The sequence below is a fragment of the Labrus mixtus genome, chromosome 11, assembly GCF_963584025.1.
Source record: "Labrus mixtus chromosome 11, fLabMix1.1, whole genome shotgun sequence".
Lineage (NCBI taxonomy): Eukaryota > Metazoa > Chordata > Actinopteri > Labriformes > Labridae > Labrus > Labrus mixtus.
The window spans coordinates 6,222,698-6,248,004 of NC_083622.1; the positions used below are offsets into that span (position 1 = coordinate 6,222,698).

Consider the following 25,307-nt stretch of genomic DNA (forward strand, 5'->3'; position numbering starts at 1 on the left):
GCCACTTTAAATGTTTATGAATTAAAATGAAGACTCCTCTAGAATCCTTGCCACCTTGAATTCATACATTTCTTTGTAGACAATGTGATCCCTACCAAGTCAAAATCCCCCATGTTTGTGTGTGTGCGTGTGCGTGTGTGTGTGTGTGTGTGTGAGGCATGGGCGGTTCTAGGCAGGGGCCAGCAAGGGCCAGTGCCCCTGTAACACTGAGCTTGGTCCCCACTGTGGCCACCCCTCCAAAAGGAAGCGCCCCCCCCCCCCCCCCCCCCCCCCCCCCCTAGTATTTGACTTAACAACCGGACTCACAATCTAGTATTAAATACTGTTACTGAAACAAATATAAATCATGGTGTTTAATGATGTGCGCTATTATTTGCCATAATATTTATATTTTTAAAACGATCATCTTTGTCTATTTTTCACCTGGGTTTAATGTTCCACTGTGACAAAAAAAAAACTGGCCCCAGTTTGGCCCCCTCAGGAAAAGTGGAACCGCCACTGGTGTGGGGGGTAGAGTGAGAGAGAGAGAGAGAGAGAGAGAGAGATGGAATAAAAGAGGCGGGGTTGGGCGAGTCATATGATGATGATGTGAGAAGAAGGCTGCTGCACACTACAAGACTGTATTCACGAACCTTCTGGCACAGTGACACTTGAACAGGCGGATAGCCAGCGTGTACTTGTGCAGGAGAAGGAATGTAACGATGTCTCCGGGTTGTCGTTCCATCTCACATTTCATCTTGGACCTGTTCTCGTATAGTCTGGCCTAATGCGTTGTTGAGAGAATGAAAGGATGGCCGAGCACCGATGAGGGAACTACAAAGGGGCTGAAGGACTGTGCTGCATCGCTTGAACGGGATGAGCAGCAAGAAAAAAACACAGTCAATCCGGCGGAGGACGCAGCTGTGGAGTGTCTCTCTTTGGGGGAGATACTGAGGCTTTATAACCAGCCCATCAACGAGGAGCAGGCATGGGCGGTGTGTTACCAGTGCTGCAGGACGTTGGCGAGGGGAGACATGGGCAGGAGGAGCTCCTCCACCGCTGCAGGAGCATCATCAGCCGCACTTCTGTGGAAAATAACCGGACCGGGGGATGTGAAGATACAGAAAGACGGGTCTGTGAGGGTGGAACACCAGGACTGTCAAGGTAAATGGATAAAAAAAAAAAAAAAAAAACACGAGTGCCTTACACAGCTTCTTTCCAGGCCAGCCTTGCATTACAAAAAAAAAAGTGCTCAGGTCTTGTGATTGTTCTTATGTAAGGCTGGAGAAGTCCTACATTCCTATTTCCTTCAAGGAGGAAATATCAACTAATGTAGACTGTTTTGGAATACAGCCTACAGACTGTCTGCATGTTGTGTGTGTATCTACTCATCAATGATCACCTCAAGATTACTCTTTAATCTGCACCAAAAAAACAACAACAGCAACAGTAAACATATCTTGGTTATTGATTTACAAAATTAGAGGCCCCTGCTGCTTCCATTTCTATGATGACATCCATGCCAATAACCCCGCCTTCCCCCAAGGCACGTGTGTAGCTTAGATCATGTGGTTTCTCTCTGTCTGTTTGCAACTTTCCATCATATCCCATAAAGAAGGCTACGATGTGATTACTGGATGAAAGGTGCACGGCAAACATGTTTGACACATATTGTCATCAAAGTTGGTTCACCCCCTGAACAGTACCTTGATATGGCAGGTTTCTGTTGGACGTCCTGTTCTCCTGTTGTTGCTTGCACTTCTGGTAACGACCAACCAAAATAATAGACAGTTGGGGCCTGTTTGTATGATAGTGTGGTCATGTATTTGAAAACGTATGTGTCTCTAGCCTGTCTACAAGCCTCCCAATTATGAGAAAAGTCCATCCTCACCGTCTTTTGTCCGCTCCACTTCTCAGAAAATGTTTGCTCAAACCGGCCGTTGTCTCTTCATGACATCACAAAGGGCAGTAACCCCTCCCCCAGGTGGGTGACACTCCCACAGCTAGGTGTTTGTTCTGCCCTCTGAGTCTGCCTTCTCACCGTAAGTACGCTCTGAGTCCGTCAGCTACACTCTGCTGAGCCCACACTGTTAGACCCCACGTGGGCCAGGTCTGCTCTGATTGGTCTGCCGATCCGCTCTGTCGTTATTGGTCAGTTGCTCAGCACGCTTCTCGGAAATGTCAACATGAGCTGCAGGGCTTGCCACAACGAGCCAATGGACTTAGATCAGTGATCTCACACTGACAATGACGTCGCACTGGCAAATTTTTATAGAGGGGGGCTAGAACCGAGCGTTACATGCAGCTAATGCTACAGCTAACAGGAGGACGTAGGAGAAGCCGGGTTTCCGCGGACTCTGAATTTTTGCACATAGATGTGACTAAACATGCACTAAAGAGCATATAAAACCAGGAAAAGCATAATATGGGACCTTTAAATCTACAGACACAGAAGTGTAGTGGATTTATAACAAGAAACTTCACAGACATATTTTGGTGACCTCTGAGACTTGGTTAAACTTGTTGAAAAGGGTATAATATGTGACCTTTAAAATCAACACTTGATGAAGTGATCCGATCCGAAATGTGTTGGTCTGATACAGTTACTATCAATTAATGTGGCTCAGTTGTCCGATGTGTCCTTGGGCAAGACACTTAACCCTGAATTGCTCCCGCTGCTTCAGTGGCGGTGTATGAATGGGATTAGTTACTTCTGATGGATGATACTACATAGCGATCACTACCATCAGTGTATGAAAGGGTATGAATGTGTAGGTGTGACTTGCGGTGTAAAAGCGCTTTGAGTAGTCGGAAGACTAGAAAAGCGCTATATAAGCTCAAGTCCATTTACCATTTAATGAAGTTGGTCATCAAACTAAAAGTGCTGCTGGAGCTTTTTCATGCATCTTGGTAGTTGGTGAAGTTGTGCCAGAAAACACTACTCTGCTTCTTCTGCTTCTGTGCAGACAATCATCGATGGATGAAAAATAAAGTCATGGCCTTGATTTAATTCATTATTAGCGTGTTGTAGACGTGGGTAAAAAATGAATTTATGTAAAAATCGAGATTCTTCTCTTCTAAGATTTAAAATTGATTCATAAATTCCAAAAAATGACTTTTATTTTTTTTAAATTTATATTATTAATATTATTTTTTATTTTTTGGGCTAATCAGTCACTCCCTGCAAAGTGCTAAGGATAGCTATTTAACTAAGTAGAATGCCAAATAGAGCAACAAGCAATTCAGCCAGTCTCACAGATGACTGGAGTAGATCCTGAAGTACATACTAATTCTTAAATAGACTTTGAATCCAGGGATCAATGAATCCAGAATCGTTTTGAATCGAATCGTGACCCCAAGAATCGAAAAAGAATTATTTGTTGAAACAGGGTGGGGGAGAGATGAGTGTGATTGGGATGCCATTACGCACTCAAATCTTATTATTGGCCTGCTCCAACTTGCAGTAACAACTCACTGCAGGTCGGAGCTTATATCGTTGCGAGGTTTTTTAAAATTTGTTATTAATATGTTAATTATGTTGGAAAGGAAAACCCATAACCATCTGATCAGAGACAGTTTCTTCAATTTTATTGGACATATCTCATCTTATAATTAACAAATGTTAAATATTATAACAATCCACTTGTTTTCTTACTCAAAAAGTCTAGTGGAGTGTTTGGAATTACCCACAACATACTTAATACTTAACTTGAACTTAATTGTCGAAGTAATGTCTGTTTAAGTTGAAGGTAAACAGATTGCCTGTAATTGTTTTGCAAAGTAACATTAACCCAAACGCATGCTACAATAAGTAGGCACACTTTACAAACTGAAGTTTCTTTGAAGAGACATGAACAATTTCAACACTCTTGGTTAAAGAACATTTCTTCAAACAGTGTAATTGGTGGAACACTCAAACCAGTCTTTATACTGTCTACTTTTCTTTTAACCAGTTCCTCAGGCAGACTAGCTTAATGACATTTTCGGACATGTGCTTCTTCTGCACAATGTGACCTGCTAAAGAAAACAGTCTGCTGTGTTAGCAGGACTGTGTTTGAAATGTCAGATGATTTTACGGCACTTGGCTAAAGCACAAACAATACTGGCTTCATGGAGAGCCGACTGTGATCGTCCTCTGTATGATATACGCCACGCAAGGCATATGCTCGATACGATACACGCCTTGCTGCTGCAATCATCAAATAATGACTGATTGATTGTTTGATCGACAATAATCGCTCAAAATCGAATGGAGATAAGTCTGTAGAATCACTGTGTGCATATGTCTCCCTTAGCGCTCTCTGCGACATGTTGACTATTTTCACTTGAGAAAAGTCATTCTGTATGATAATGTCATATTATGTGCTGCACAAATGTATATATAATTATTATTTAATTTGAATATTCTGGATTATTAATACGTATTTGTTGTGTTCTTAAAGTTTATCCTTCTCAGGCCAGTAGGTGGCACTTTGTGACTGCTTTTACTCTAGACTAGCATTGATCATCAACTGTTTGTATCAGTTGTACAAACAGCTGAAAGTAAACTTCTTATTATCAGTCAACAAACAAGAGCAATTTGATGGAGATTCAACACTACTTTGATAGCAAATACAGTTGCAAGAAAAAGTTTTCTTCTTAGTTTTCTGATTAAATTGGTCATAAAATGTGTTCTGATCTTCATCTAAGTCACAACAATAGACAAACACAGTCTGCTTAAACTAAAACCACATTAGTGGTAATATAAACATGCACAGTGCAGGGTGGAAAAAGTATGTGAACCTCTAGGCAAATGACTTCTCCAAGAGCTAATTGGAGTCAGGAGTCGGCCAACCTGGAGTCCAATCAATGAGACGAGATTGGAGGTGTTGGTTAAAGCTGCCCTGCTCTATAAAAAACACACTCCAGTTTTGAGTTTGCTACTCTCAAGAAGCATTGCCTGATGTGAACCATGCCTCGCACAAAAGAGCTCGCAGAAGACCTACCATTAAGAATTGTTGACTTGCATGAAGCTGGAAAGGGTTACAAAAGAATCTCTAAAAGCCTCGATGTTCATCAGTCCATGGTAAGACAAGTTGTCTATAAATGGAGAAAGTTCAGCACTGTTGCTACTCTCCCTAGAAGTGGCCGTCCTGTAAAGATGGCTGCAAGAGCACAGCGCAGAATGCTCAGTGAGGTGAAGAGGAATCCTAGAGTGTCAGCTAAAGACTTACACAAATCTCTGGCACATGCTAACATGTCTGTTGACGAATCTACGATACGTAAAACACTAAACAAGAATGGAGTTCATGGTGAGGACACCACAGAGAAAGCCACTGCTGTCTAAAAAAAACCCATTGCTGCACGTTTGAAGTTTGCAGAAGAGGACCTGGATGTTCCACAGCACTACTGGCAAAACATCCTGTGGACAGATGAAACCAAAGTTGAGTTGTTTGGAAGGAACACACAGCACACCAACATCAAAACCTCATCCCAACTGTGAAGTACGGTGGAGGGGGCATCATGGTTTGGGGCTTTGCTGCATCAGGGCCTGGACAGATTGCTATCATCGACGGAAAAATGAATTCCCAAGTTTATCAAGACATTGAGGAAAACTTAAGGCCATCTGTCCACCAATTGAAGCTCAACAGAAGACGGGTGATGCAACAGGACAACGACCCAAAGCACAGAAGTAAATCAACAACAGAACGGCTTCAACAGAAGAAAATCCGCCTTCTGGAGTGGACCAGTCAGAGTCCTGACCTCAACCCGATAGAGATGCTGTGGCATGACCTCAAGAGAGCGATTCACACCGGACATCCCAAGAATATTGCTGAACTGAAAAAGTTTTGTAAAGAGGAATGGTCCAAAATTCCTCCTGACCGTTGTGCACTTCTGATCTGCAACTACAGGAAACGTTCGGTTGAGGTTATTGCTGCCAAAGGAGGGTCAACCAGTTATTAAATCCAAGGGTTCACATACTTTTTCCACCCTGCACTGTGAATGTTTACATGTTGTGTTCAACAAAAACATGAAAACATATAATTGTTTGTGTGGTATTAGTTTAAGCAGACTGTGTTTGTCTATTGTTGAGACTTAGATGAAGATCAGAACACATTTTATGACCAATTTATGCAGAAAACTAGGAAATTCCAAAGGGTTCACATACTTTTTCTTGCAACTGTAAATACTTTGTTTGAATTGAATTTATCTCTCTAAATGTGGAATCAGTGGAAGATTTTAGGTACATCTGGGACGCAATTTAAGGTTTCATAAAAATGAATGTGACATAATTTGTTTCCTTTCTAAACCGCTCTCGTCAGAGGAAGTTTGAAATAGGGAGACGACTGGCTTCTCTGGAGAAAACTCCTTTTGCTTCTCACAAGCGGCTGAGGTCAACCTGGTGAAAAATGAGCCAAATGCTTCGTTGCGAGTAAAGGCTGAGTTCCTAATTAAAACATTTAGAGAACATCATTACTTTGATGGTAGCAGGCCCGCTGTCTCCACTCTAATGAGCAAAAGGCATTTCAGAAATACAGTCACCAGAAAGTGATGTTGTTACTACTCCAACTGAAATGAATGCAGCTTTTTCTTGCTTTCAAGAAAGGCCTCTTGCCTGACTCCCCGGGGACTGTGGCCCCCTCTTCTCAGCTCTTATTTACTACATGTATATGATCTGGATTTATATGCATGTATGTATACATCTATCAGTGTTTCCCACACATAGACGATACTTGGGCGTATGCTACAGTTACTTCAGGTTTAACCTAGAAAGATTGTAACGCTTTTTTAACTGAAATCTACAGCTAATGTGTTTTTAAGAGTTTATCTCAGGGCCCTGACACTTGGTTATATCGTAACACATCAGGAAAGCCGGACACTATTTACATTGCTGAATGTTTGCATCTAATACAGAGAGTTGATCAATTGAATACTGTCACTAATACCATAATGGTTCCCTTCCAAAGTGTTATTAAGAAAGCACATTTGATTATTTAGCTCACTTTGTTTGCAGTAAAAACAAAAGGCACACTTCCCACTGCTCAACATATTGTAGATGTAGCAGTCTTATCATGGCAAGTTATGGTAAATAGATTATGTCAGAGCTGTTGTTTTCTTGCATTACTTGTTGATAAAAAAAGAAAAAGGCCATTTGTTAAAGTGACTATGTGTGAACAGGCAATTTGTTTGTTTGCAAAGGTAAAGCTTAGCTTACCTAGCCTGGAAATAAAAAAAGTTAAATGTCAGCATTCAAATTAAAATATTGTAATTTTCTAAATGATTCTTTTAGTCAATTTATTCCTGACCAAACACCATGAAATGTTCCCACTATAAAATAGATTTGTTAAGCTAATCCACCATATTAAAGCAATTGATAGTGGCAAGGAAAGAATGTACTTTTAACAAACAAACATGTTTAGCAGAAACAGACTTGTGTGATTTTGATTCAAAATGTGTTTGGACTACATAAAAGACTGTAATAGTCCATTAGTTACTTTCTGCAGTGTTTTAAGTGGATCCATAGACAACGCAGATATCTCATGACATTTATATCATATTTGAAACAAAACTGATGTGTGATATGATATTTGTGGATAATAGTATCATCATCTGCCCTGTCAGTTGTACAAAACTGTATTTTACACAGTCATTTAACAGTGTGCCTAAGTACCCAGCATGTGTCCATCTAAGCTTCCTGATGTAAGGAATTTCATATACTGCTTATAACAACAACGCTTTCTTCTTTCCTGCAGGTAAATCCAGCCCTTGCACGACAACAGAGGTAAGTAGCTGCAATGTATGACAGTTTAAACATATAATTGTTTAAAATATCACCTGCTGATGGTGAAAAAAACATATTTTCATATAAAGGAAAACACATCAAATCCCCCCTTTAGAAAATACAGTCTAAATACTTTTCCAACGGATACAATAGTGCACCTAGTTTGATATCATCTAAAAAAGGGTCCGACCGATATCTTTAGGGTCGATACCGATATCGATATTGGGGAGAGAAAAACATTTTTATATCGATGTATTGGCCTATATCTTTCTTAGCTCTATGTTTGTTCCGTAGAGATATAAATATACACACATTTATTGCATTGATCCCTCATATGCAGTTGTGGAAAAGGAAGAGAAGATGATCAGTCAACTGGGAAGTAACTGCACATGTACGTGCATCACCCCTTGACACTCTGGAGAATGATAATGCTTGTTGTAATCCACAGAGAACACTCTGCTGGTGAAAGAGAACTGCTAATGTAATACAATGATACTCAAATGAAATGATATTTGACTGGTGAATAAATCTAGTATTACTGTATCTGCGATAAAATTAGCCAGGTAGTCACTTGATATGTTAATTTCAGCCAGTGTTCACTCAAAGAAAATATTCACAGACTTGTGTTCTGAATTTGAAGTCACAGAAGAAATATTCACAAATGTGTATTTACACAACTTCATAAATGTGCTGTTCCTGCTTGAATCTGCGCTGCTTGATTTTTTTTGCTTAAGCGGCAACCTTGGTCTTGAAAAATGAAGCCAATGCTGAAGTGCAAAATCCTCCGTTCAGTCGGGAGTCCACTTTCTCACTTCTGAATGGAACCGTATCGACCTGCCATAGTCTCGCGACGTGTTTCATCAGCTCACTAACCTTGGGCGCTACTGTGGTGAATAGACACTGCTGTGGTCGGGTGAGGTGACAGACTACACTATCTGCGCCCTGCAGTGTCCAGCCCAACCTAGTGTGAATGACAGCAGGCCCTACTGGAGGTCCAAACCTGACGGGTTCAATGGGGCTGGCGAGCTGAGGGTGGTCACTCCCATTGTTAGAAAAAAAACTTGTAAATATGTTTTTTTAACTTGAAAGAAAGAAGAATGTGGTATTGCTTTGAGGAGGTAAAAAGAATAATGTAGAATTGTCTCCTATGATTTTTCAGGTGATAGAGTCACTGGGCATCATGATCTACAAAGCCCTGGATTACGGGCTAAAAGAAAATGAGGAGAGGGAGCTCAGTCCTCCTCTGGAGCAGCTTATCAACCTCATGACCAACATTACCGAAGCTGAGAGAGACGCCTGCCCAGATGAAGGCTATGAAGCCACAGAGGAAGAGGATGAGGATGAGGCAGAGGATAGCCCTGACAACCTCTCCAGTGTTCATTGCTACAGAGATATCCTCAAGGTATTAACTTCGAAAAAAATCAGGTAGCTCTTTAATAGTGAAGGTTGGAACACCAAATGCTATAAACTGCACTCAGACCTATTTTTATATATCACCATGGAGGAAACAACTGTGTGTGATGACAAAGGGTGTGCTTGTATCATGACATTTGACACTTACATCTTGCAGATATAGCAAGCAAACAATTCATCCCAGAATATAAAAGGCGCTGACTGAAGCTGGTGGAGGTTGGGGTGGTGGAGGGAAACTTTCACAGCAGTGTCTAGCAGCAGAGTGGATGCGAGGCAGGAAGAGTGACAGGCACAATGGTTTAAATAGACTGCCTTGTTGTCAGAGTGTGATAATGATTTGGCTGCATTTGGGCGGTTCTCAGATCAGCTGATAGCCGCTTGGGGGCATGACTTCCATTTTCCGCCTGAACTAACGCAGGGCTCCATTTATTCTTTTCTAATCCTCATTTTCAAGCAGCCAGAGGCATCACTTTCAGCCTGGATGGGCTGAGAACTGTTCAAGGTATTAAGAGTATCATTCGTTTTCAGATAAGGAATCTTAAAACGTTTGTTTTAACCAAAAACATCTTTCTTTGTTCATAATCATCCATCCATTATCTATAGCACTGATTAAAATGTAATTATGTTCAACAAGGAGGAAAATAATGACCGAGGAGGAAACATTATTGCATGAGATATTGATCCAAGAAACACGATTATCACCTGGGCTTTTATGATGACCTTGATACTTACAATGGCTCATTGAATTTTTAATCACAGTAAGGATGTAATTTACAATCCAGAACAAGGTGAGTGGCTGCAATAAACAACAAACAGTACTAATGTAAAAAATGGTATTGTACAGAACACATTTGTGGCCAATAAATATATTATAATCAAGCCAAACTTTGTGATGAGCACAAATGACACACATATTACATCTGAAAAGGCTGCAAAATAAATACCTGCAACGCCAAAACGTCGTGCTAATGCTCACGATTGTGGTGGTTGTTTCTCCTCTCCGTTGTCAGATTGGGAAAGTTGAAAACCGCCGCCATTGTTGTTTGTTTACCGGAGTTTTCTGCTGCCCTCGCTGCATCCCCAATATGGTAAAAGGGTCGTGACGTTTCCGAGAACTGTGCCGAGCGACTGACCAATTACGACAGAGTGCTCCGGGCCAACCAATCGGATCAGACTTGGCCCACGTGGGGACTTGCAGTGTGGGCACAACAGAGCGTTGCAGACGGTGTCAGAGCGGAGAGGGTGAAAGGAGGAGCAGTACATGAAAACAGACACGTTTTTCGAACATTAGCGATTGTGAACGTACTTTAGTCGGCACATAAATTAAATATATGAACCCATAAAAGGGCATAAAATGACACCTTTAAAGTAGGGCCCAAAGAGTTTGAGTCCAAGATGAGAGGGCTCATCCACAATTTTTCCTGCAGGTTTTGGAAAGATGGCAGATACACTGCAGCATGCCCTTGTCCTTAGCAGTGGCCTCAGGATACCAGACTGTGACGGAAGAGTCGAGGATGGACTCAATGATGAAGAGTGTACCATGATTGCCTTTGGCAGGTTGAATTTATTCAGCTGCCTCAAGAAGTACAGCCGCTGCTGTCCTTTTTCAATAAGGGGGCTGATTTGTAGCTCCCACTTGAGAAATAGTGTAGTGATGATGATGATCCCCAGAATATACCCGGATATACACCACAGAGGGTGATGGGGGGGTGATCTCAATTATCTGCTTCATATGCATATTAAAACTTAACCACATTCACTTTCGTTAGACTTTAAAACACATCATAGGATACTAAACTGTAATGCAGACGTTTGGATTATTTAGCCCCTAATAGACTGCCAGTTCATGCAGGACATTTTTGCCACAGCTTGTCTGCAGTATAAAATGCACAGGGGTGGAATGGTTGGGTGGAGTCGCAGGAAATAAACGTCACCACCGGCTCCCGCTTGCGTTTAATTTTTACTGGATATTTCCCGTTGCTTTCTCACATGAATTCACCCCAAGGCCATGTAGGAAATATAAATCGTAAATTTGAACTCTTTATGTTTTCTGTGCTTCCCTTTCTCCCTTGTAGCTGTGCAAAACTCATCTACCAAGGCTTTCAAACGCCCCCAGTCACTACCAGGCTGTTTGTCGGGCTCTGTACACAGAAACCATGGAGTTGCACACTTTCCTGCAGAAGATTAAAAGTGCCAAAGAGGTAGGTGCTATTTTTCTGTGCAATTTATGGGCAGTATTTTGTGATTCTAGCTATGTTAACGTTGGTGTAAAACTAAGTACTTTGCTGTAAACCATGGGCGCAAGTTCATTTACTGTCTTTGCATGGTGGGCATTGGGTGTGAAAATGTCCATTGTGTCAGGTATAAGGTATAGCGGTGCTCATGCATGCTGCAGCACTTTGGGTCTATAAGTTAATTTTTTTTGTCTTAATTAGATAGGACAGCTGAAGAAACATGAATACTGGTTTCAATTTTCATTGCTATGTATCCAGTTGACATTTCACTGTGGACCATAGGACCAATCATTTGACAACATTAATACACTAACGGCCAAATGTGTAAGTTAAGCATTATAGAGTTGCAGTATTTGTAGGCTTGATGATAGTCTTTGACAGTCTAAAGATAGTCTTTAATCTTTTGACAAAACAGTTATTTTTATGAGCGATCATTCTTCTGTTTTCAGGTGCATCACATTTTAAAAGCTCTTATGAGCTAATTTTAACTTTTAAATAAGATTCCAATGTATGAAAAAGAATCTGGTTTCCCTGAAGCTTCTTTCTTTCATAAAGTCTTACACTGCCGTTCTGATATATTATTTGATATTCTAGCTCTGCCTCTCTCTTCCACCAGAACCTTCGTATGATGGAAGAACAGACATCAGTGGACTCCAGTCAAGACCTGAATGAGCTGCAGAACGCTGATTGGGTAGGCAACTTAACTCTTGGTGTTTGACCCCTGCCTTAACTGAGAATTCAACTTTAGTTTATCTGGATCAATAACGACCCCCATTTAACATTGATGAGACACCATGACATTTAGTGAAATAAAAAAAAGCTAGACAATAATACATTGAAAGACAGACAAACTATAATATTGATTTTTGGACGTGTAAGACAAGGTTGGATATGTAGAGATAGTATTTTTAAAGGAGAGACGAAGAGAATTGGAGTAAAGATAAAGAAAGTATGGCATGAAAAAACACAATTTTTAAAAGTTTTTAATGATGACCATTAAGTGATATAACATACATTTGATACACATACACTCATTCTGTACAAAGTACACACACATGCACACAAACACAGATATACATTCAAACAGTACATATATTCCGTTCAAAAAATACAAACAGACTCATAAATGTATTCTCATACTATGATGTATATATATATATGATATAATAAAGTTGCCATAAGTTAAGCTCTCAGGAACCGTACTGAGACATAGAACCACCCACCTTTACTCTGTTTACGAGGTCAGAGCATCATTGCTAGTGTCCAGATAAATGTAAATGGTCATAGTATTTTCCACTTCCCTACTTTCCAATCTGGCCTTTGCTTCTCTGTCAGGCTGGATTTTGGGTTCAGGTGATGAGGGACCTGCGTGAGGGAGTCAAGCTGAAGAAAGTCCAGGAGCGTCAATACAATCCTCTGCCCATCGAGTACCAGCTAACTCCCTATGAGATGCTGATGGATGACATCAGGGCGAAGCGCTTCAAACTGCGGAAAGTCATGGTGAGTGTCACATCTTTACATCGAAATCTATGCCACATTCACACCTTCTGCTTTTGCATAGTTGCTATAAGATTGTTCAATTCTGGGACACAGAAACAGATTGTTAAAGTTTGAAGTTATTTATCGAATGGTACTTGATGTGAAGGCAGAGATTTTTAGCTGAAGCAGCTGACAGAGCATTTGAGGAGTTAAATTCATAGTCATTATAAAAGTTTGATTAATATTAAATCAGTCAAATAATCTGTGGTCTACTCAATGTTTACAGCATATTGTTATTTGACATTTGTACAGTCTGTGGCAGCGATTGTGTTCGACTTTCTGTCTATTATTTTGATGGACGTAACGAGTTATTAATTGTTTTGATTGTTATTTTTCTAAAGATGTAGAGACATGACCTATTTAATACCATTTAATTATCAAAACAACTCAATAACAAATAGCATTGTAGATACATCTTACATTTTATGCATTTCTAACAGCATAAAGAGAAAAGATATCAGACATGGACCCTGTGGTCAATTTTCATGTCAACCCCACTTTATGATTTTTCTGCAGTGACAGCTGAGAATACCAAAAGACAATTGAGCACCAAAGGAGCTTCAGTGTGACCAACCTGTATGTTCACAGACTCACTCCATAGCTCCTATGCACTGTCAGCACCTGGAGAGCAAAGTATCAAAATCAGTGAAAATGCACATATTCACAGAGCGGAATCTTTTTATAACATTTCTAATCAGCTGTGGAATGTACTCTGCACCCAGAGTGGAGAGGTCTGCGTGAATGTGACGCCACACACAATCGTCTTCAGGGCTTGTTGTACAAAAGGAGCATTCAAAATCTGTGCAAATAAGATACAAAATAATGCACCCTTGATTGCGATAGTGGAAAAAAAAGAAAAGGGTCTCAGTACTCTGGTATTTAAATGAGCTCGTATGCGTTCATTTAGGGCTAAAAATTGCTGTGTCTGATCTCGGTGCCAAAATTTTTTTAAGTGATTGGCAACCTATTCCCTTTGTTGTTGACAGTTGCTGAGCTTGACACAGTGCCTCAGCAGGACCCCTCGAGAATATACCACCCCAACTGCACTAAGGGTCTAGTTATGCCCCTGCCCCTTTTCAATTGACCCCCGAACATACAGTTTATTGTGTAGAAATTCGACCACCTTCTTCACTTTAATCATCTCAGGGCGCCGGTGGGCTAGTAGATAGTTTACACGTACAGTGGCTGCAGTCCTCTAAGGGGGCGGCCCGGGTACGATCCAGCCTGTGGCTTCTTTCCTGCATATCATTCCCCACTATCTCAATCCACTGCCCTGTCTCTACAATGAAGGCATAAAAAATGAATAATCATCATCTCAGCTGTTCTTTTCTATCTTTATGTCTATGAAAACCTTTTAAATATTGTTTTCCTGTTTTTCTGTTTCAGGTAAATGGAGACATCCCTCCTAGGTTAAAGAGGAGCGCTCACGAAGTCATTCTCGATTTCATCAGGTCCAGACCCCCTCTCAACCCTGTGAGTACAACTTAGAACATGGAGTTAAACATCACAACCCATCTGTTAGCCTAATTCTTAAAATGTGCATTAATGAGAAGAGACCAAGGGACAGTCTTCAAATCTTTTATAGCCTTGAGCCTTGTAACACAGCAGTTTCGCTAAGCTGTGAATTCAGTGAAATGCTTCTCTGATATAGAGTTTATTGAAGAACTAGTCCTGTTAAAGCAGGGGACTCTAGATGAGGTGTGCATTCAGTTATATGACCAGGTGAAAAAACCTGTTGGCTATAACAATCAGTAATTTGTATTCTCTCAACTCCATTTTCTTTCTTGTCATGATCTTCCCTTGACCATCAAATATCAACTATCCTCAACTTCCGGTAGGTCTCAGCTCGTAAACTGAAGCCACAGAGTCAGCCTCCTCCAACACTGCATGAGCGGATCCTGGAGGAAATCAAGGCAGAGAGAAAACTAAAACCGGTATCGCCTGATGAGATCCGCAAGTGGAAGTTGGGTAGGAAAATACAGCTTCATTCTTATGGAAAATATATTATTAAACAATGGTGTTTAGTATCAGTAAACAAATACAATTAAAAAGAATGTGTATAATCATATTAATTGTGTCCACTCTCTGGTTCTCAGCTTTGAAAAACAAATGTACTGCCACAATAAGGAAGGCTGAAACTAATTTATTTGCATTCCCAACTCTCATCCAAATCCTTCAAAATCATGGAGAGCAAAAATTATCTTTATCAAAAGTGTCCACCTGATTACCCCACACTCACTTCAGTCGACTGAACATTAAAAACAAACCACAAAGAGATCTGTGCAGCCTTTAATGAACATTTTCATGCTGCTGGCAATCTATTTGAGGACACCTTCACAGGACCCCCTATGCCCATTAAAACAAAACAATCAATCATTTATCAATCAATCTTTATTTGTATTGCGCCAATTCATAACAAGTGTCAATCACACTGGCAATCTGTACCGTGCCTAAGCACGCTTCACCCCTAAAGTACCTAGAGCCTTTGGGTGTTCTGGCTGTATCTGATTAACATGACTCAAAATAAGCCATAAAGTAGCTGTCATGTTCTCCGTGTTATCCGATGTGCGGATGTGGACTCGATTGCGCGTCCCCTTTTTTTTCCTTCTCTCGAGTCCATGTTGTAAACTGAGCACGCTTCATGATAACATAAAGCTATGCATGTGCTGTATAACGACATTATGTACAACAGGTAACCGTGCTGAGGCCCGGTTTGTCCTGGAGCAGTGTGAGCGCATTCATCACTTCCGGCTGGACTATCATAATGGAGTTCTGTTCGGGCTCCCAAATACTGCCCTGAACAGACTCCAGTACGTGCAGAACTCCGCTGCCAGGGTTGTTGGCAAGCTTTGTCTCCTAATCCTCCTCCATGTGATCTTCCCAGGGCAGCTCCCACATGATCACCTGTTTGGTGGAGTCTGAGAAGATGATCAAGTCTGGGCTGAGTCTCGTGTGCATGATGTGATCAGGGACCTTGAGTTCTTTTGAGATTCACACTCAGCTGGTGTGGTAAACTGTGGTTTACAGGCATATTTATACAAAGATTTGTTGGACTACAGGAAAATCCCACAGGAATGGCTGCAGAAAAGAAATTGATCAAGTTGACCTTGCAAAGTCTGAAGATCAAATCATTTTCAACAGGAAAGCCAACAATAGTATTAATTCCATTTAAATGTTTCACTACTCGTTTAAAAACAAAAAAGGTGACGCTAAAGTTTATTATCAAATGTTAGGTGTTTGAAAAAAATACCTCAAAACCGAAGAGTAGCCTTTGAAATTAGACACTACTATAGGACATGAACAACTAGATAAAGCCATGTGGATCCACATATGAACAAACCGGGTTGAGATAGGACAGTTCCACTAAGAAAGTGAACTAACAGTCTTACCTTCAATGTAACAAAACAAATGCATTCATTGTTTTATGTCGTTGAAGTTTAACAGCTGACACACAATATGGTGGAATATTGTTCTCCCTATCCTAATGTAAGAGGTTTTCCCCTTTTAGGTTTTGGCAAAACTCGCAGTACCCCAAAGGATTTGTTCCGTGTTGGATTAGGTAAAGTATGAGCATTGTTGGGTTTTGGAAAGCCTTTTTCCGCACCTAACCTAAAGACGCTGTCTTTCTGCATCCCTGACTCTCGACTAATATCACCTCCGAGGATTTTAACACTGGAGCCTGGCCATGAGTCAAGACATAGGTAGATAGTGACAGATAATGAATGTCTAAAGGCATGTAATATAGTCTCCTGGGAATGTTAAACAGTCCCCAGGTTATATTTGGCGGGCCATTTTAGCTGTAATTAAGTTTATTTTGTCAGAGATGACATCCGCAATCAAATAGTGGAAAGTCCCCACTCTTGCCTTCTAGTTCATAAAAAGAAACAATAGGATATTTATTTTGTTTCCACCACAAACAGGAGAAAACCGTTTTCAGGGCTCGTACAGATTTAATCAGTCATTTAATCTTTTGCTGCATCCTTTCTCCCATTTTCCTGCTCTCTTTTTCTCCCACTCTAAGATCCCTCTTTTCCATTAAGAATGTATTTATCAGCTGGTATCCTGCTACAAGAAGAGAATACAGAATCCTGCTGCATTCTCAAAAAACACCTCACTCTGGGGTAAATACATTTGGGCATTTGGTTTCAAGAAAGTAGTTCACCCAATTGTAGACTATAAAGGCTTTCAACAACAATGAATCAAAGGTATTTCAGGAATTATACACTTAATGAGAGAGACATCCTTTCTCTGTGAGCACCCCCAGTCTGCTTCTCTGCGTCCTCTTCGACCAACTGAACTAATCTCTTCTGTCCAATGTAACCCTGATGTAGATCTCAAACCTCTGCCCTCTGTATAGGCTGTTCAGCCTCTTATTATCTGTGTTATAATGTGTTATAATGGCTGGTCTCATCTAAACACATTGTGATATGAAAACTGTTTATTTCCCAATTTGGTGGTGCAGGTCTGTTATAAACGCATGACCCATAACCATGGGTTGGAAATGTTTTGATATTTATCGTCAAGGTCCCTGCTTTTGTTTGGCTCTTTACAGATACGTTTAGTCCATACTTGGTCAGGCGGGTGTCCAGCTCTCTGTCTCTGAGTGATGGATCAACATCTGTCAGGGTTGAACCCTCCGGATCTCAGTCTGCACCTCAGAGGAAGAGGCTCCTCAAGGCTCCGTGTCTCGCTGACCTGGACAGCTCTGACTCTGATGTCAGTATGAATTTATGTTTTAAACTTTTAAGAATTACATCTAGCATGAGTGGACCAAATAACTCCTGAATTATTTGTTTATTTTATTCACCCAGGATGAGATGGTTGGGCAGCGCTCAGCCAGCAGCTCCAGCGTTGCAACATCCATGATGGATGACACATCCCCAGAATCTGTATTGGGGAAGAAGAGTAAGTCAGCATTTTCTTCTTATCTATCTCTTTTACAGCTTAATCTACTCCTATCCTCATCTCACAACGCTACTCGATAGGTGTCCCAGACTGACAGAATTAATGGTGATAGTATAATAGATCACCTTTGGTCTGATATTAATTTTTGCTTGCATTTTGTTTTGATACGTAATGAATTCCTTTTTTGGTTGTTAAGTTAATGTCGTAAACTTCAATCTACCAGAACTTCTTACTTTATTTCAAAATTAAAAGATGGCTATTTATTTTTCTATACTTAGTAGGACTGCTCTGTTTATTTATTTATTATTTATTTATTTATTAGCACACATATAAGAATACATCAAAATAGGATTAACAAAAACATAAAAGGTGTGTCAGGAGAGGTCAAGAAGCCAACAGGTTTATACCTCACCTCTTAAGAGACAAATAAATCAACTAAACAAATCCAATTACACAATTTCAAAACAAAATTAAATATAAACACATACAGTAACCTGTACACGTATTCATACACACACACTTAGACACATACATACAATAGAAAGACTGAGAGTGTTAACCCTCTATCAGCTAAATGAAACAGGCATTGATCTATTAAAAATGGAGTGAAATGAGTGAGTTGATGGGGAAAAAAGAAAATAAATATATTTTATTTATATGCAAAAGTTTGACCTCGTGGATTAAATGTGGAGACAGTTTCCTTTTTAAAAATCTCTGTAGACGAAGAGCCGTTAACAACGTGTCTTTTGGAATTCCATATTTGTACCCCGCGATATCTGATGGGAAACTGACCGTGTTTGGTTTTATAAAAATGAAGATGATCAATCTGTCTGGTAGAATATGAATGAATCTGGGAATTCAGTTTAAAAAAATGCTGAAATGATGATGGTAAAGAAAAAGGTACGAACATATATTTATACATAAACACACATATCTGATGTATATTGATATCATAAACTGAAAGAATGTTTAGTTTTTTGAAGAGGGGGGCAGATGTTTCTGTTGCTTTGGAGAAATGTTTTGTAAGATTGGCAACTTTCTCCAATGTATACGCTTTATCTACATACATTTCAAGCAAATAACTTTGACCGGATACTGTAAATGTACCTCATTACCCTATGACAGTGGTAGATGAACAACCTTTGTAATTGACCAAGATGCATTTGTTTTAAAATATAAATCATTTAAAATGTTGAAAAGTTTCTGTGAAACTTGTGTGTCAATAACACTAAGCACTTCTCCCATGTGTCTCTCTCCATTGCAGTCAGATATAATGAATTTGTGCTTCCTTAAAGAATGGTAAATTAACAATGAACATGCACAGTCTGGAAACAGGAGATGGCTCAACTTGTCCAATAATACCCTACTCTAATATCTAACTACTACTACTTTTACTGTGTTATTTATTGCACAATCTATTCCGTCCTGTCTGTTTTGAAGTAAGCTGTTTACAATTTGCTAGCTGGTGTTTGCAGACTGCCCTGGTGATGGTAAACTTCAGTGGTTGGCTTATTTAAGGAATCCCCTGCAGTAGGTGCTCACCTGCTGGCACTATCTCCAGGGAAGTCGTATGATGGCATCAATGATTAGACAGCGAAGTCACCGTCATATGGAAGAATATCCACTACAGATAGGCATATGTGTATTGACTTGCATTTTCAACTCATCCTTAGAAGTTTGATTTCAGGCCGTGCTGCACTTTAACTTTGATATGTGAAAAGTTATTTGATTCAGAAAGCATCAATGCTACCAACAATCTTCAAAATATTTGTTGTTAAATTACTAATACCACTTTTTGTATTGCCCAACACTGACAAGGCTTAAGGATTCAAAGTCAGCTCTTACAGTCTGTTAACAGTTATGGATATGCAGTCATTGTGTCCTGAGATTTTGCTGTCGTTGTTGCTGTTCAAAGTATGAATTTGTTGATCGCTGAATTGACTGATCAGTTAAATATTTTCAGTCAAGCAGCCTTGGTTTTTCTCTCTTAACTTTCTTCTCTCCTTTTGATCACTAGCTCCCCCCATGTTCCTGCCCATCTCCTCCACTCCCCAGCCAGAAAGGCGTCAGGCCCAACAGAGAAGACATTCCATTGAGAAGGAAACTCCCACCAATGTTCGACATTTTCTGCCGCCCTCCAAACAGAACTCCAGATCCCTGGTTAGTCTGACATCTTTTCACAAACTGTTAGCAGAAGAAAGGTACTGAAACACTTCCTAAAGCTATTTCTGCCCGGACAAAAGCCTCTTACTTGGGATCACTTCTGGTGATCGTTGCAAAGTTGGGTTGATCTTCAATCGGTTGAATGTTAATCAGCGATGAGTCAGATGTGTCCTCTAATGCTGGAAGGCAGTACATGAGAGCGATGTCCTCCAATGTAGGAAGACCACATATGAGAGAGAATGAACAATGGGAGAATTGAGCTTTTATAGCCTGGGACTCCCTGCTGTTATCCCCCAGATCTGCTCCAATGGGGGACTTGAGTCCAGGTTCCCCTTACACTTCACACCTGGGTGTGAGGTGCTGCATGGCATGCTGGGACTAAAGGCCCTGACACACCCAGGAGACCGTCAGCCGTCGGTGAGCGGTCATTGCCCTAGTTTTTGCGGTGTGTCCTGCTCCGCCGCTACCCGTCGGCCCCAGTTGGCCTTTTTTTTTTGGCCGATTCCACACGTTGAATCGGTGTGAGCCGTCGTCGCCGCGGTTGGGGGTAGGAATCTCTCTGATTGGCTGTTCAGCTAAGCAAAACAGGAGAGCCAGTGCACGAGAAGAAATGGGGAAGCACCTCTTCTATTCTTGTTACACTAATAAAAGACCAACGGCTGACAACGCCAGCGCCATTTTCAACTTTTTATCAGACATTATTCTCCATTAGAAGTACCTATATTACGAGTGGGATGCAATAGCCATCAACACAATCAGTTTATGCAACAACTTGATTATATAAAACCTTTTTGTTTGTCTCAGAAATGCATTCATAACTGAACAACATTTTTACTTTAAACCAAGTTTCATGTTTTTCCCTATCGTTAAAAAGAGAGAACTCTGAACAAAGATTCATGCATCTATCATCACATACCTCAATTAGCACTTGAGCTCCTCCATCAGATCTCCCTGAGACACCGTAGTGGAGATTTTCACAGCTCCTAGTTTGCATTCCTTCGCCTGCTTTGCCTTTGGTTTTCCGTGAAGAAAGAGTCATTTTTTTATGGCCTAAATGTACTCTGTACACACTGGTTTCTTTGAAGGGTGGAAATGGATGGATATTTTTATACTGAACGTTTGTTCTAAACCTTAGGTGCTACTGCTAGGATCGCTCACCACTGAATTTCTGTCTTGTGTATTTTTTGTCATTACAGGAGGAATTTTGTTTCCCTGTCGAGTGTCTGTCTCTGACGGTGGACGAGGTGATGCACATAAGACAGGTGCTGGTTAAGGCAGAGCTGGAAAAGTTCCAGCAGTACAAAGAAGTCTACAACGCTATGAAAAAGGGAAAGGTATTTTTACAACAAACATACTTGTGTACAAATATCATGTGAAGAATAAACAAGCAAATTCATGGAATAATTGAATGAATGAGTAGAACTGTATATTTAATAGCTCACAATCGTCATACACAGTTGATACATGAAACAATTGCTCTTTTCAGACTGATTTTTTTTTTTGGCAAAAATGCCGTAACTAAGCTCAGCAGTCGTCACGTCTTGGTACTTTCATGTTGTACACATTGGTGTCCAAGTCTGTGAATTCACATTGCTTTTCGGCCTTGCTCAAGGCACAGCGGGAGCTCCCCGTAGACACACGACCAGACATGCACACACACACACACACACACACACACAGCTGGCTCCGCTGAAACAGTCTCGCCTCTGTTACTACCTCTGAAGACGGTACAGAGGTGGGATCGCTTCATCCCTCCATCATGCCTCCGCAACATTCAGAATGAAGGCCAAACGTCACAAGGACGTACATACTGCGGCTTAAAACGGCAGTCTGAATAGCGCTCTTGTGAGATATAAGAGATCATTTGGTCCCTGGTGGCTCGTGGACTTAAAGTGAAATGTACACTAGTTAATAACTGGCACTTTGTCTTTTGCAGTGAACTGGCATGATGTAGCTTTACCTTTACCTTGATATCCGAACCATACACAGTATATTCATCTATTCTATGCATGTGCAACTCTATACAGAGATGAGGGGAACCAGCCCCACCACAACATGACCAAAATCATTTGTTCCAATATTTTTACATCTAAAAAATAGTAATAATTGTGCCTTTACATTAATAACTTCATCATCTATTTTTCCACTTTGCAGCTCTGCTTCTGTTGCCGGACCAGAAGGTTTTCCTTTTTTACCTGGTCCTACATCTGCCAGTTTTGTAAAAAGTAAATAATCTTACATGTTTATTTTCTATTGTGAATCAAAATCTAAAGGAAAGTGTTTTTTTGTTGTTGCATTTGTCATTTACTCTGTTTTGTATTTTTCTTCTTTACAGGCCTGTGTGTTCACAGTGCTGCAAAAAGGTAGGTAAAATAATTGAGTCAGTCACTGGTGCAACTTAAAATCATAATTCTATTTCATCCTTCCTGACCGCCTGGTAGACTGCAACCCCCCCCCCCCCCCTCATTTCTCCTCTTTGGCTTTTTCTCTCATTTGTAACCTGTTCTGTTGTTTGGTTTACTCTTTTCCTTTGTTTGGCTTTTTTTTCACAAATTGAGTTGAAATTTTAAAAGAAATGCGATGTACTTTGAAAAACAACGATCTGGAAAGATGATTGTGTGATCACTGCAGTAAAATTATAAGAAATTCACATTATAAATTATATTTCTTGTCTTGCATCACTCTGTGAAAATATTCTTTCTGTGAAACAACGATTTGACATTCTTTTGTTCAAAATTGGGTACAGACATTAAAAACTAGAGCACCTAACCTCTGTGTCATGATGATCATTTTCATTAGAATTATTTCTTATTAACGATTATGCTTCCCCCTTTTTCATTCATGGCTTCCTTGTCTAACAGATGCGTCTACCATCCAAACCTTATTCAAGCTTGCCTATCTATTCCATTGGCTCTAACAAAACTCTCCCCAGAGAGAGGGTTAGTGCTATGGCTGCAATTGGACAAGGGCTCTCTGTGGCTGGAGAACCAGTGGGAGGGGCCAAGGTGTACTCCGATGTGAAGGCAATGCCAAGAGTATCTAAAGCAGCTGGGAAAGCCTCTGAAGTAGCTGCTGCACCTAAACCTGAAACACCCCCTTGTAGCACACAACGCCACAGCATTCAGAAGACCATGTCCAAGTAAGAGCTGTAACACAATTACTCTGTCTTGAGTGCATGGTATATCTTGTCATAATAACTTGAACTTAAGTTCCAAAATGCTGCATAAGCAAATGCATTATGTATTTGAAAACTCTTGTGAACCCTAATGATAATACAAATATAACAATCACAATCATGTGATTCACAATCACAATGTTTAAGATAAATAACTAGCAGTTGGCTCTCACCCAGGAATTTCCAACACAGGGTCAAAAATATGAAATTGCAAATTATTTTCAAAACAGTCAGTGAGTCTGTTTGTTACAAACACATTTTAATCACTTAAGCCATCTGTGTTGAATAAATAGAAGGAAGATGATTTCTCAAAGTTAATTGTTATTTTTACGAAACCAGTGATATACCAAGGCCGTGATCTTTTTAACACAATTCCACCATTTAGTAATTAAACAAACAGTGTTTAAGATGATGTTAGTGATGTTTCTACAACAGTGTGTAATTTACAAATTAAACGTATTATTATAGTTTTTAACACATTTTTGTAGCTGTAGCTATCTAGCTATAATAGGTTCATAATCTGTATAACCTGTTAGACATATACTGTATATATATATATATTTTAACACTTTTTAGTGACGTTTGGGTGAAATTTTTTTACTTTTCAAAAATAGTTATGCCCATGATTGTTTGCCACGGATAGATTGAACATTTACACCAAATAAAAAAAGCTGTCGTAACAAAATCAGGAAACAGTTGGTTTTAAGTTTTTTTGTTTTTTCTAAGATCCTGTTTTCTTTAAAACTGTCCCTCTGTTTCATGTAGGTTTTCAAAGCATGGATCATTAAAGTCACATGAAGAACTCGAACTTCCCTCAGAGCTGACCGAGGACTGGGCCACTATGGAGGTGTGTGTGGACTGCAAGGACTTCATCTATGACATTATTGCCTCCAGCAAGCACAGCCTGTCACTGGCCACCAAGAGAGCTCGCTTAAAGCGGAAGACCCAGTCCTTCTACTTGTCCAGCCCCAAAGGAAGGGAGGAGTACCAGCCATCTGAACGAACAATCAAAGAGATCTGAAACTCTTCATGTCTGGATATTCTCCTGACCTGGCTGTTCACATATTGAGCTCACAGCGGGAGACTATCCCACGATGCTATGACGAGAATATCTGCCTTTATATCAATGCTACGCGTAGTTCAACGGAATAACTATATCAACAAAAGAGCGTAGAACAACATCCTGACTAACTGAAAACGTAATGCAGCCGTTTAATTACTTGCATGGAGAACGTAGCAGTATGCAGTTTATGCACCGTGCATCAGTTACAGTATATAATGTCACTCCCCCTTCCCATTGGCTTGAGGTGAATTCTCCTGAAAATATCCTGCTGCATTCTCACATCAGCTCACTCGGACTTGCTGTGGAAAAATACTAGGGGTCTGGCAGAAGAAACTGGTGAATTCCAAGCACAATATTTGGCTGTTTGCGTTCACACATACTGCTCCTCCTGGAAATATCAGGAGATTTTCAGTCGCTTTCTGCAAGTGCGAAATACCTATATGTATGCTTACTTCGGTCAGGTAAAGCCTTGCAGAATGCCTGAATTGAACCTTGTGTTGGACAGTGTGGCTTTAGTTGCTTTTTCTCGATCATCCCTTCAGACAGCTGATCCACCATTGGAGGTAGTAAGAGATGCATAATGGGGGTGAGACCCTGGTGATGTGTGACATCGGAGCTGGCAGATAGGAGCAGCACTGTGTGTGAATGCCTGAGTGTCTGTATGTGAAGCTCCCGCCGTGTGGCCACACGCCCTGCCTCTTGCGCTTCCGCAACACGGTAATGCAATGTAAACTCGCACTGTGGGGCACCAATACAGTGTAACACCATTGCAGATGCAATGTGTAGGTACAAAGGTGTAATGACAGAGAAACTTTGTCATTGTGCTGTTGCGGAATTGTAATCTGTAAACGGCTAATGTCTCAAAGCACACTGACTTCCATCCCCTCTGATGGCTAAATACCAAGGTCAGCCAACTCATTCAAAACTAAAAGCACAAGGTTGAAGAAAGACTGACTTTTTTATTTAGTTCCTCGGTTGTAAGCAAAAAATGAAACTTGAAAAAATAGGGAATTTTAAACAGTTTATTTGATATGAATTCTGATTGAGTGTTTTGGTACAACATTATTCTAAAAG

At 40.4% G+C, this 25,307-nt stretch overlaps 1 protein-coding gene across 2 annotated transcripts; it reads left to right on the forward strand.

Moving 5' to 3' along the window:
- The first annotated feature begins 561 nt into the window (after positions 1-561).
- spire1b (spire-type actin nucleation factor 1b) lies at positions 562-24,723 on the forward strand. 2 transcript variants are annotated; one of them, XM_061049736.1, is made up of 17 exons: positions 562-1,143; positions 7,713-7,741; positions 8,901-9,143; positions 11,230-11,355; positions 12,005-12,079; positions 12,724-12,888; positions 14,314-14,400; positions 14,766-14,895; positions 16,436-16,486; positions 17,480-17,643; positions 17,739-17,832; positions 19,850-19,992; positions 21,192-21,329; positions 22,150-22,220; positions 22,331-22,358; positions 22,857-23,134; positions 23,936-24,723. In XM_061049736.1, exons 1-17 carry the CDS (start codon positions 783-785, stop codon positions 24,189-24,191), a joined length of 2,439 nt encoding a protein of 812 aa, XP_060905719.1. In that variant the 5' UTR covers positions 562-782; the 3' UTR covers positions 24,192-24,723. The 2 variants fall into 2 exon arrangements, with proteins under 2 accessions (XP_060905719.1, XP_060905720.1); XM_061049737.1 differs by lacking the exon at positions 16,436-16,486 and having other exon boundaries at positions 564-1,143.
- Positions 24,724-25,307: the final 584 nt, after the last annotated feature.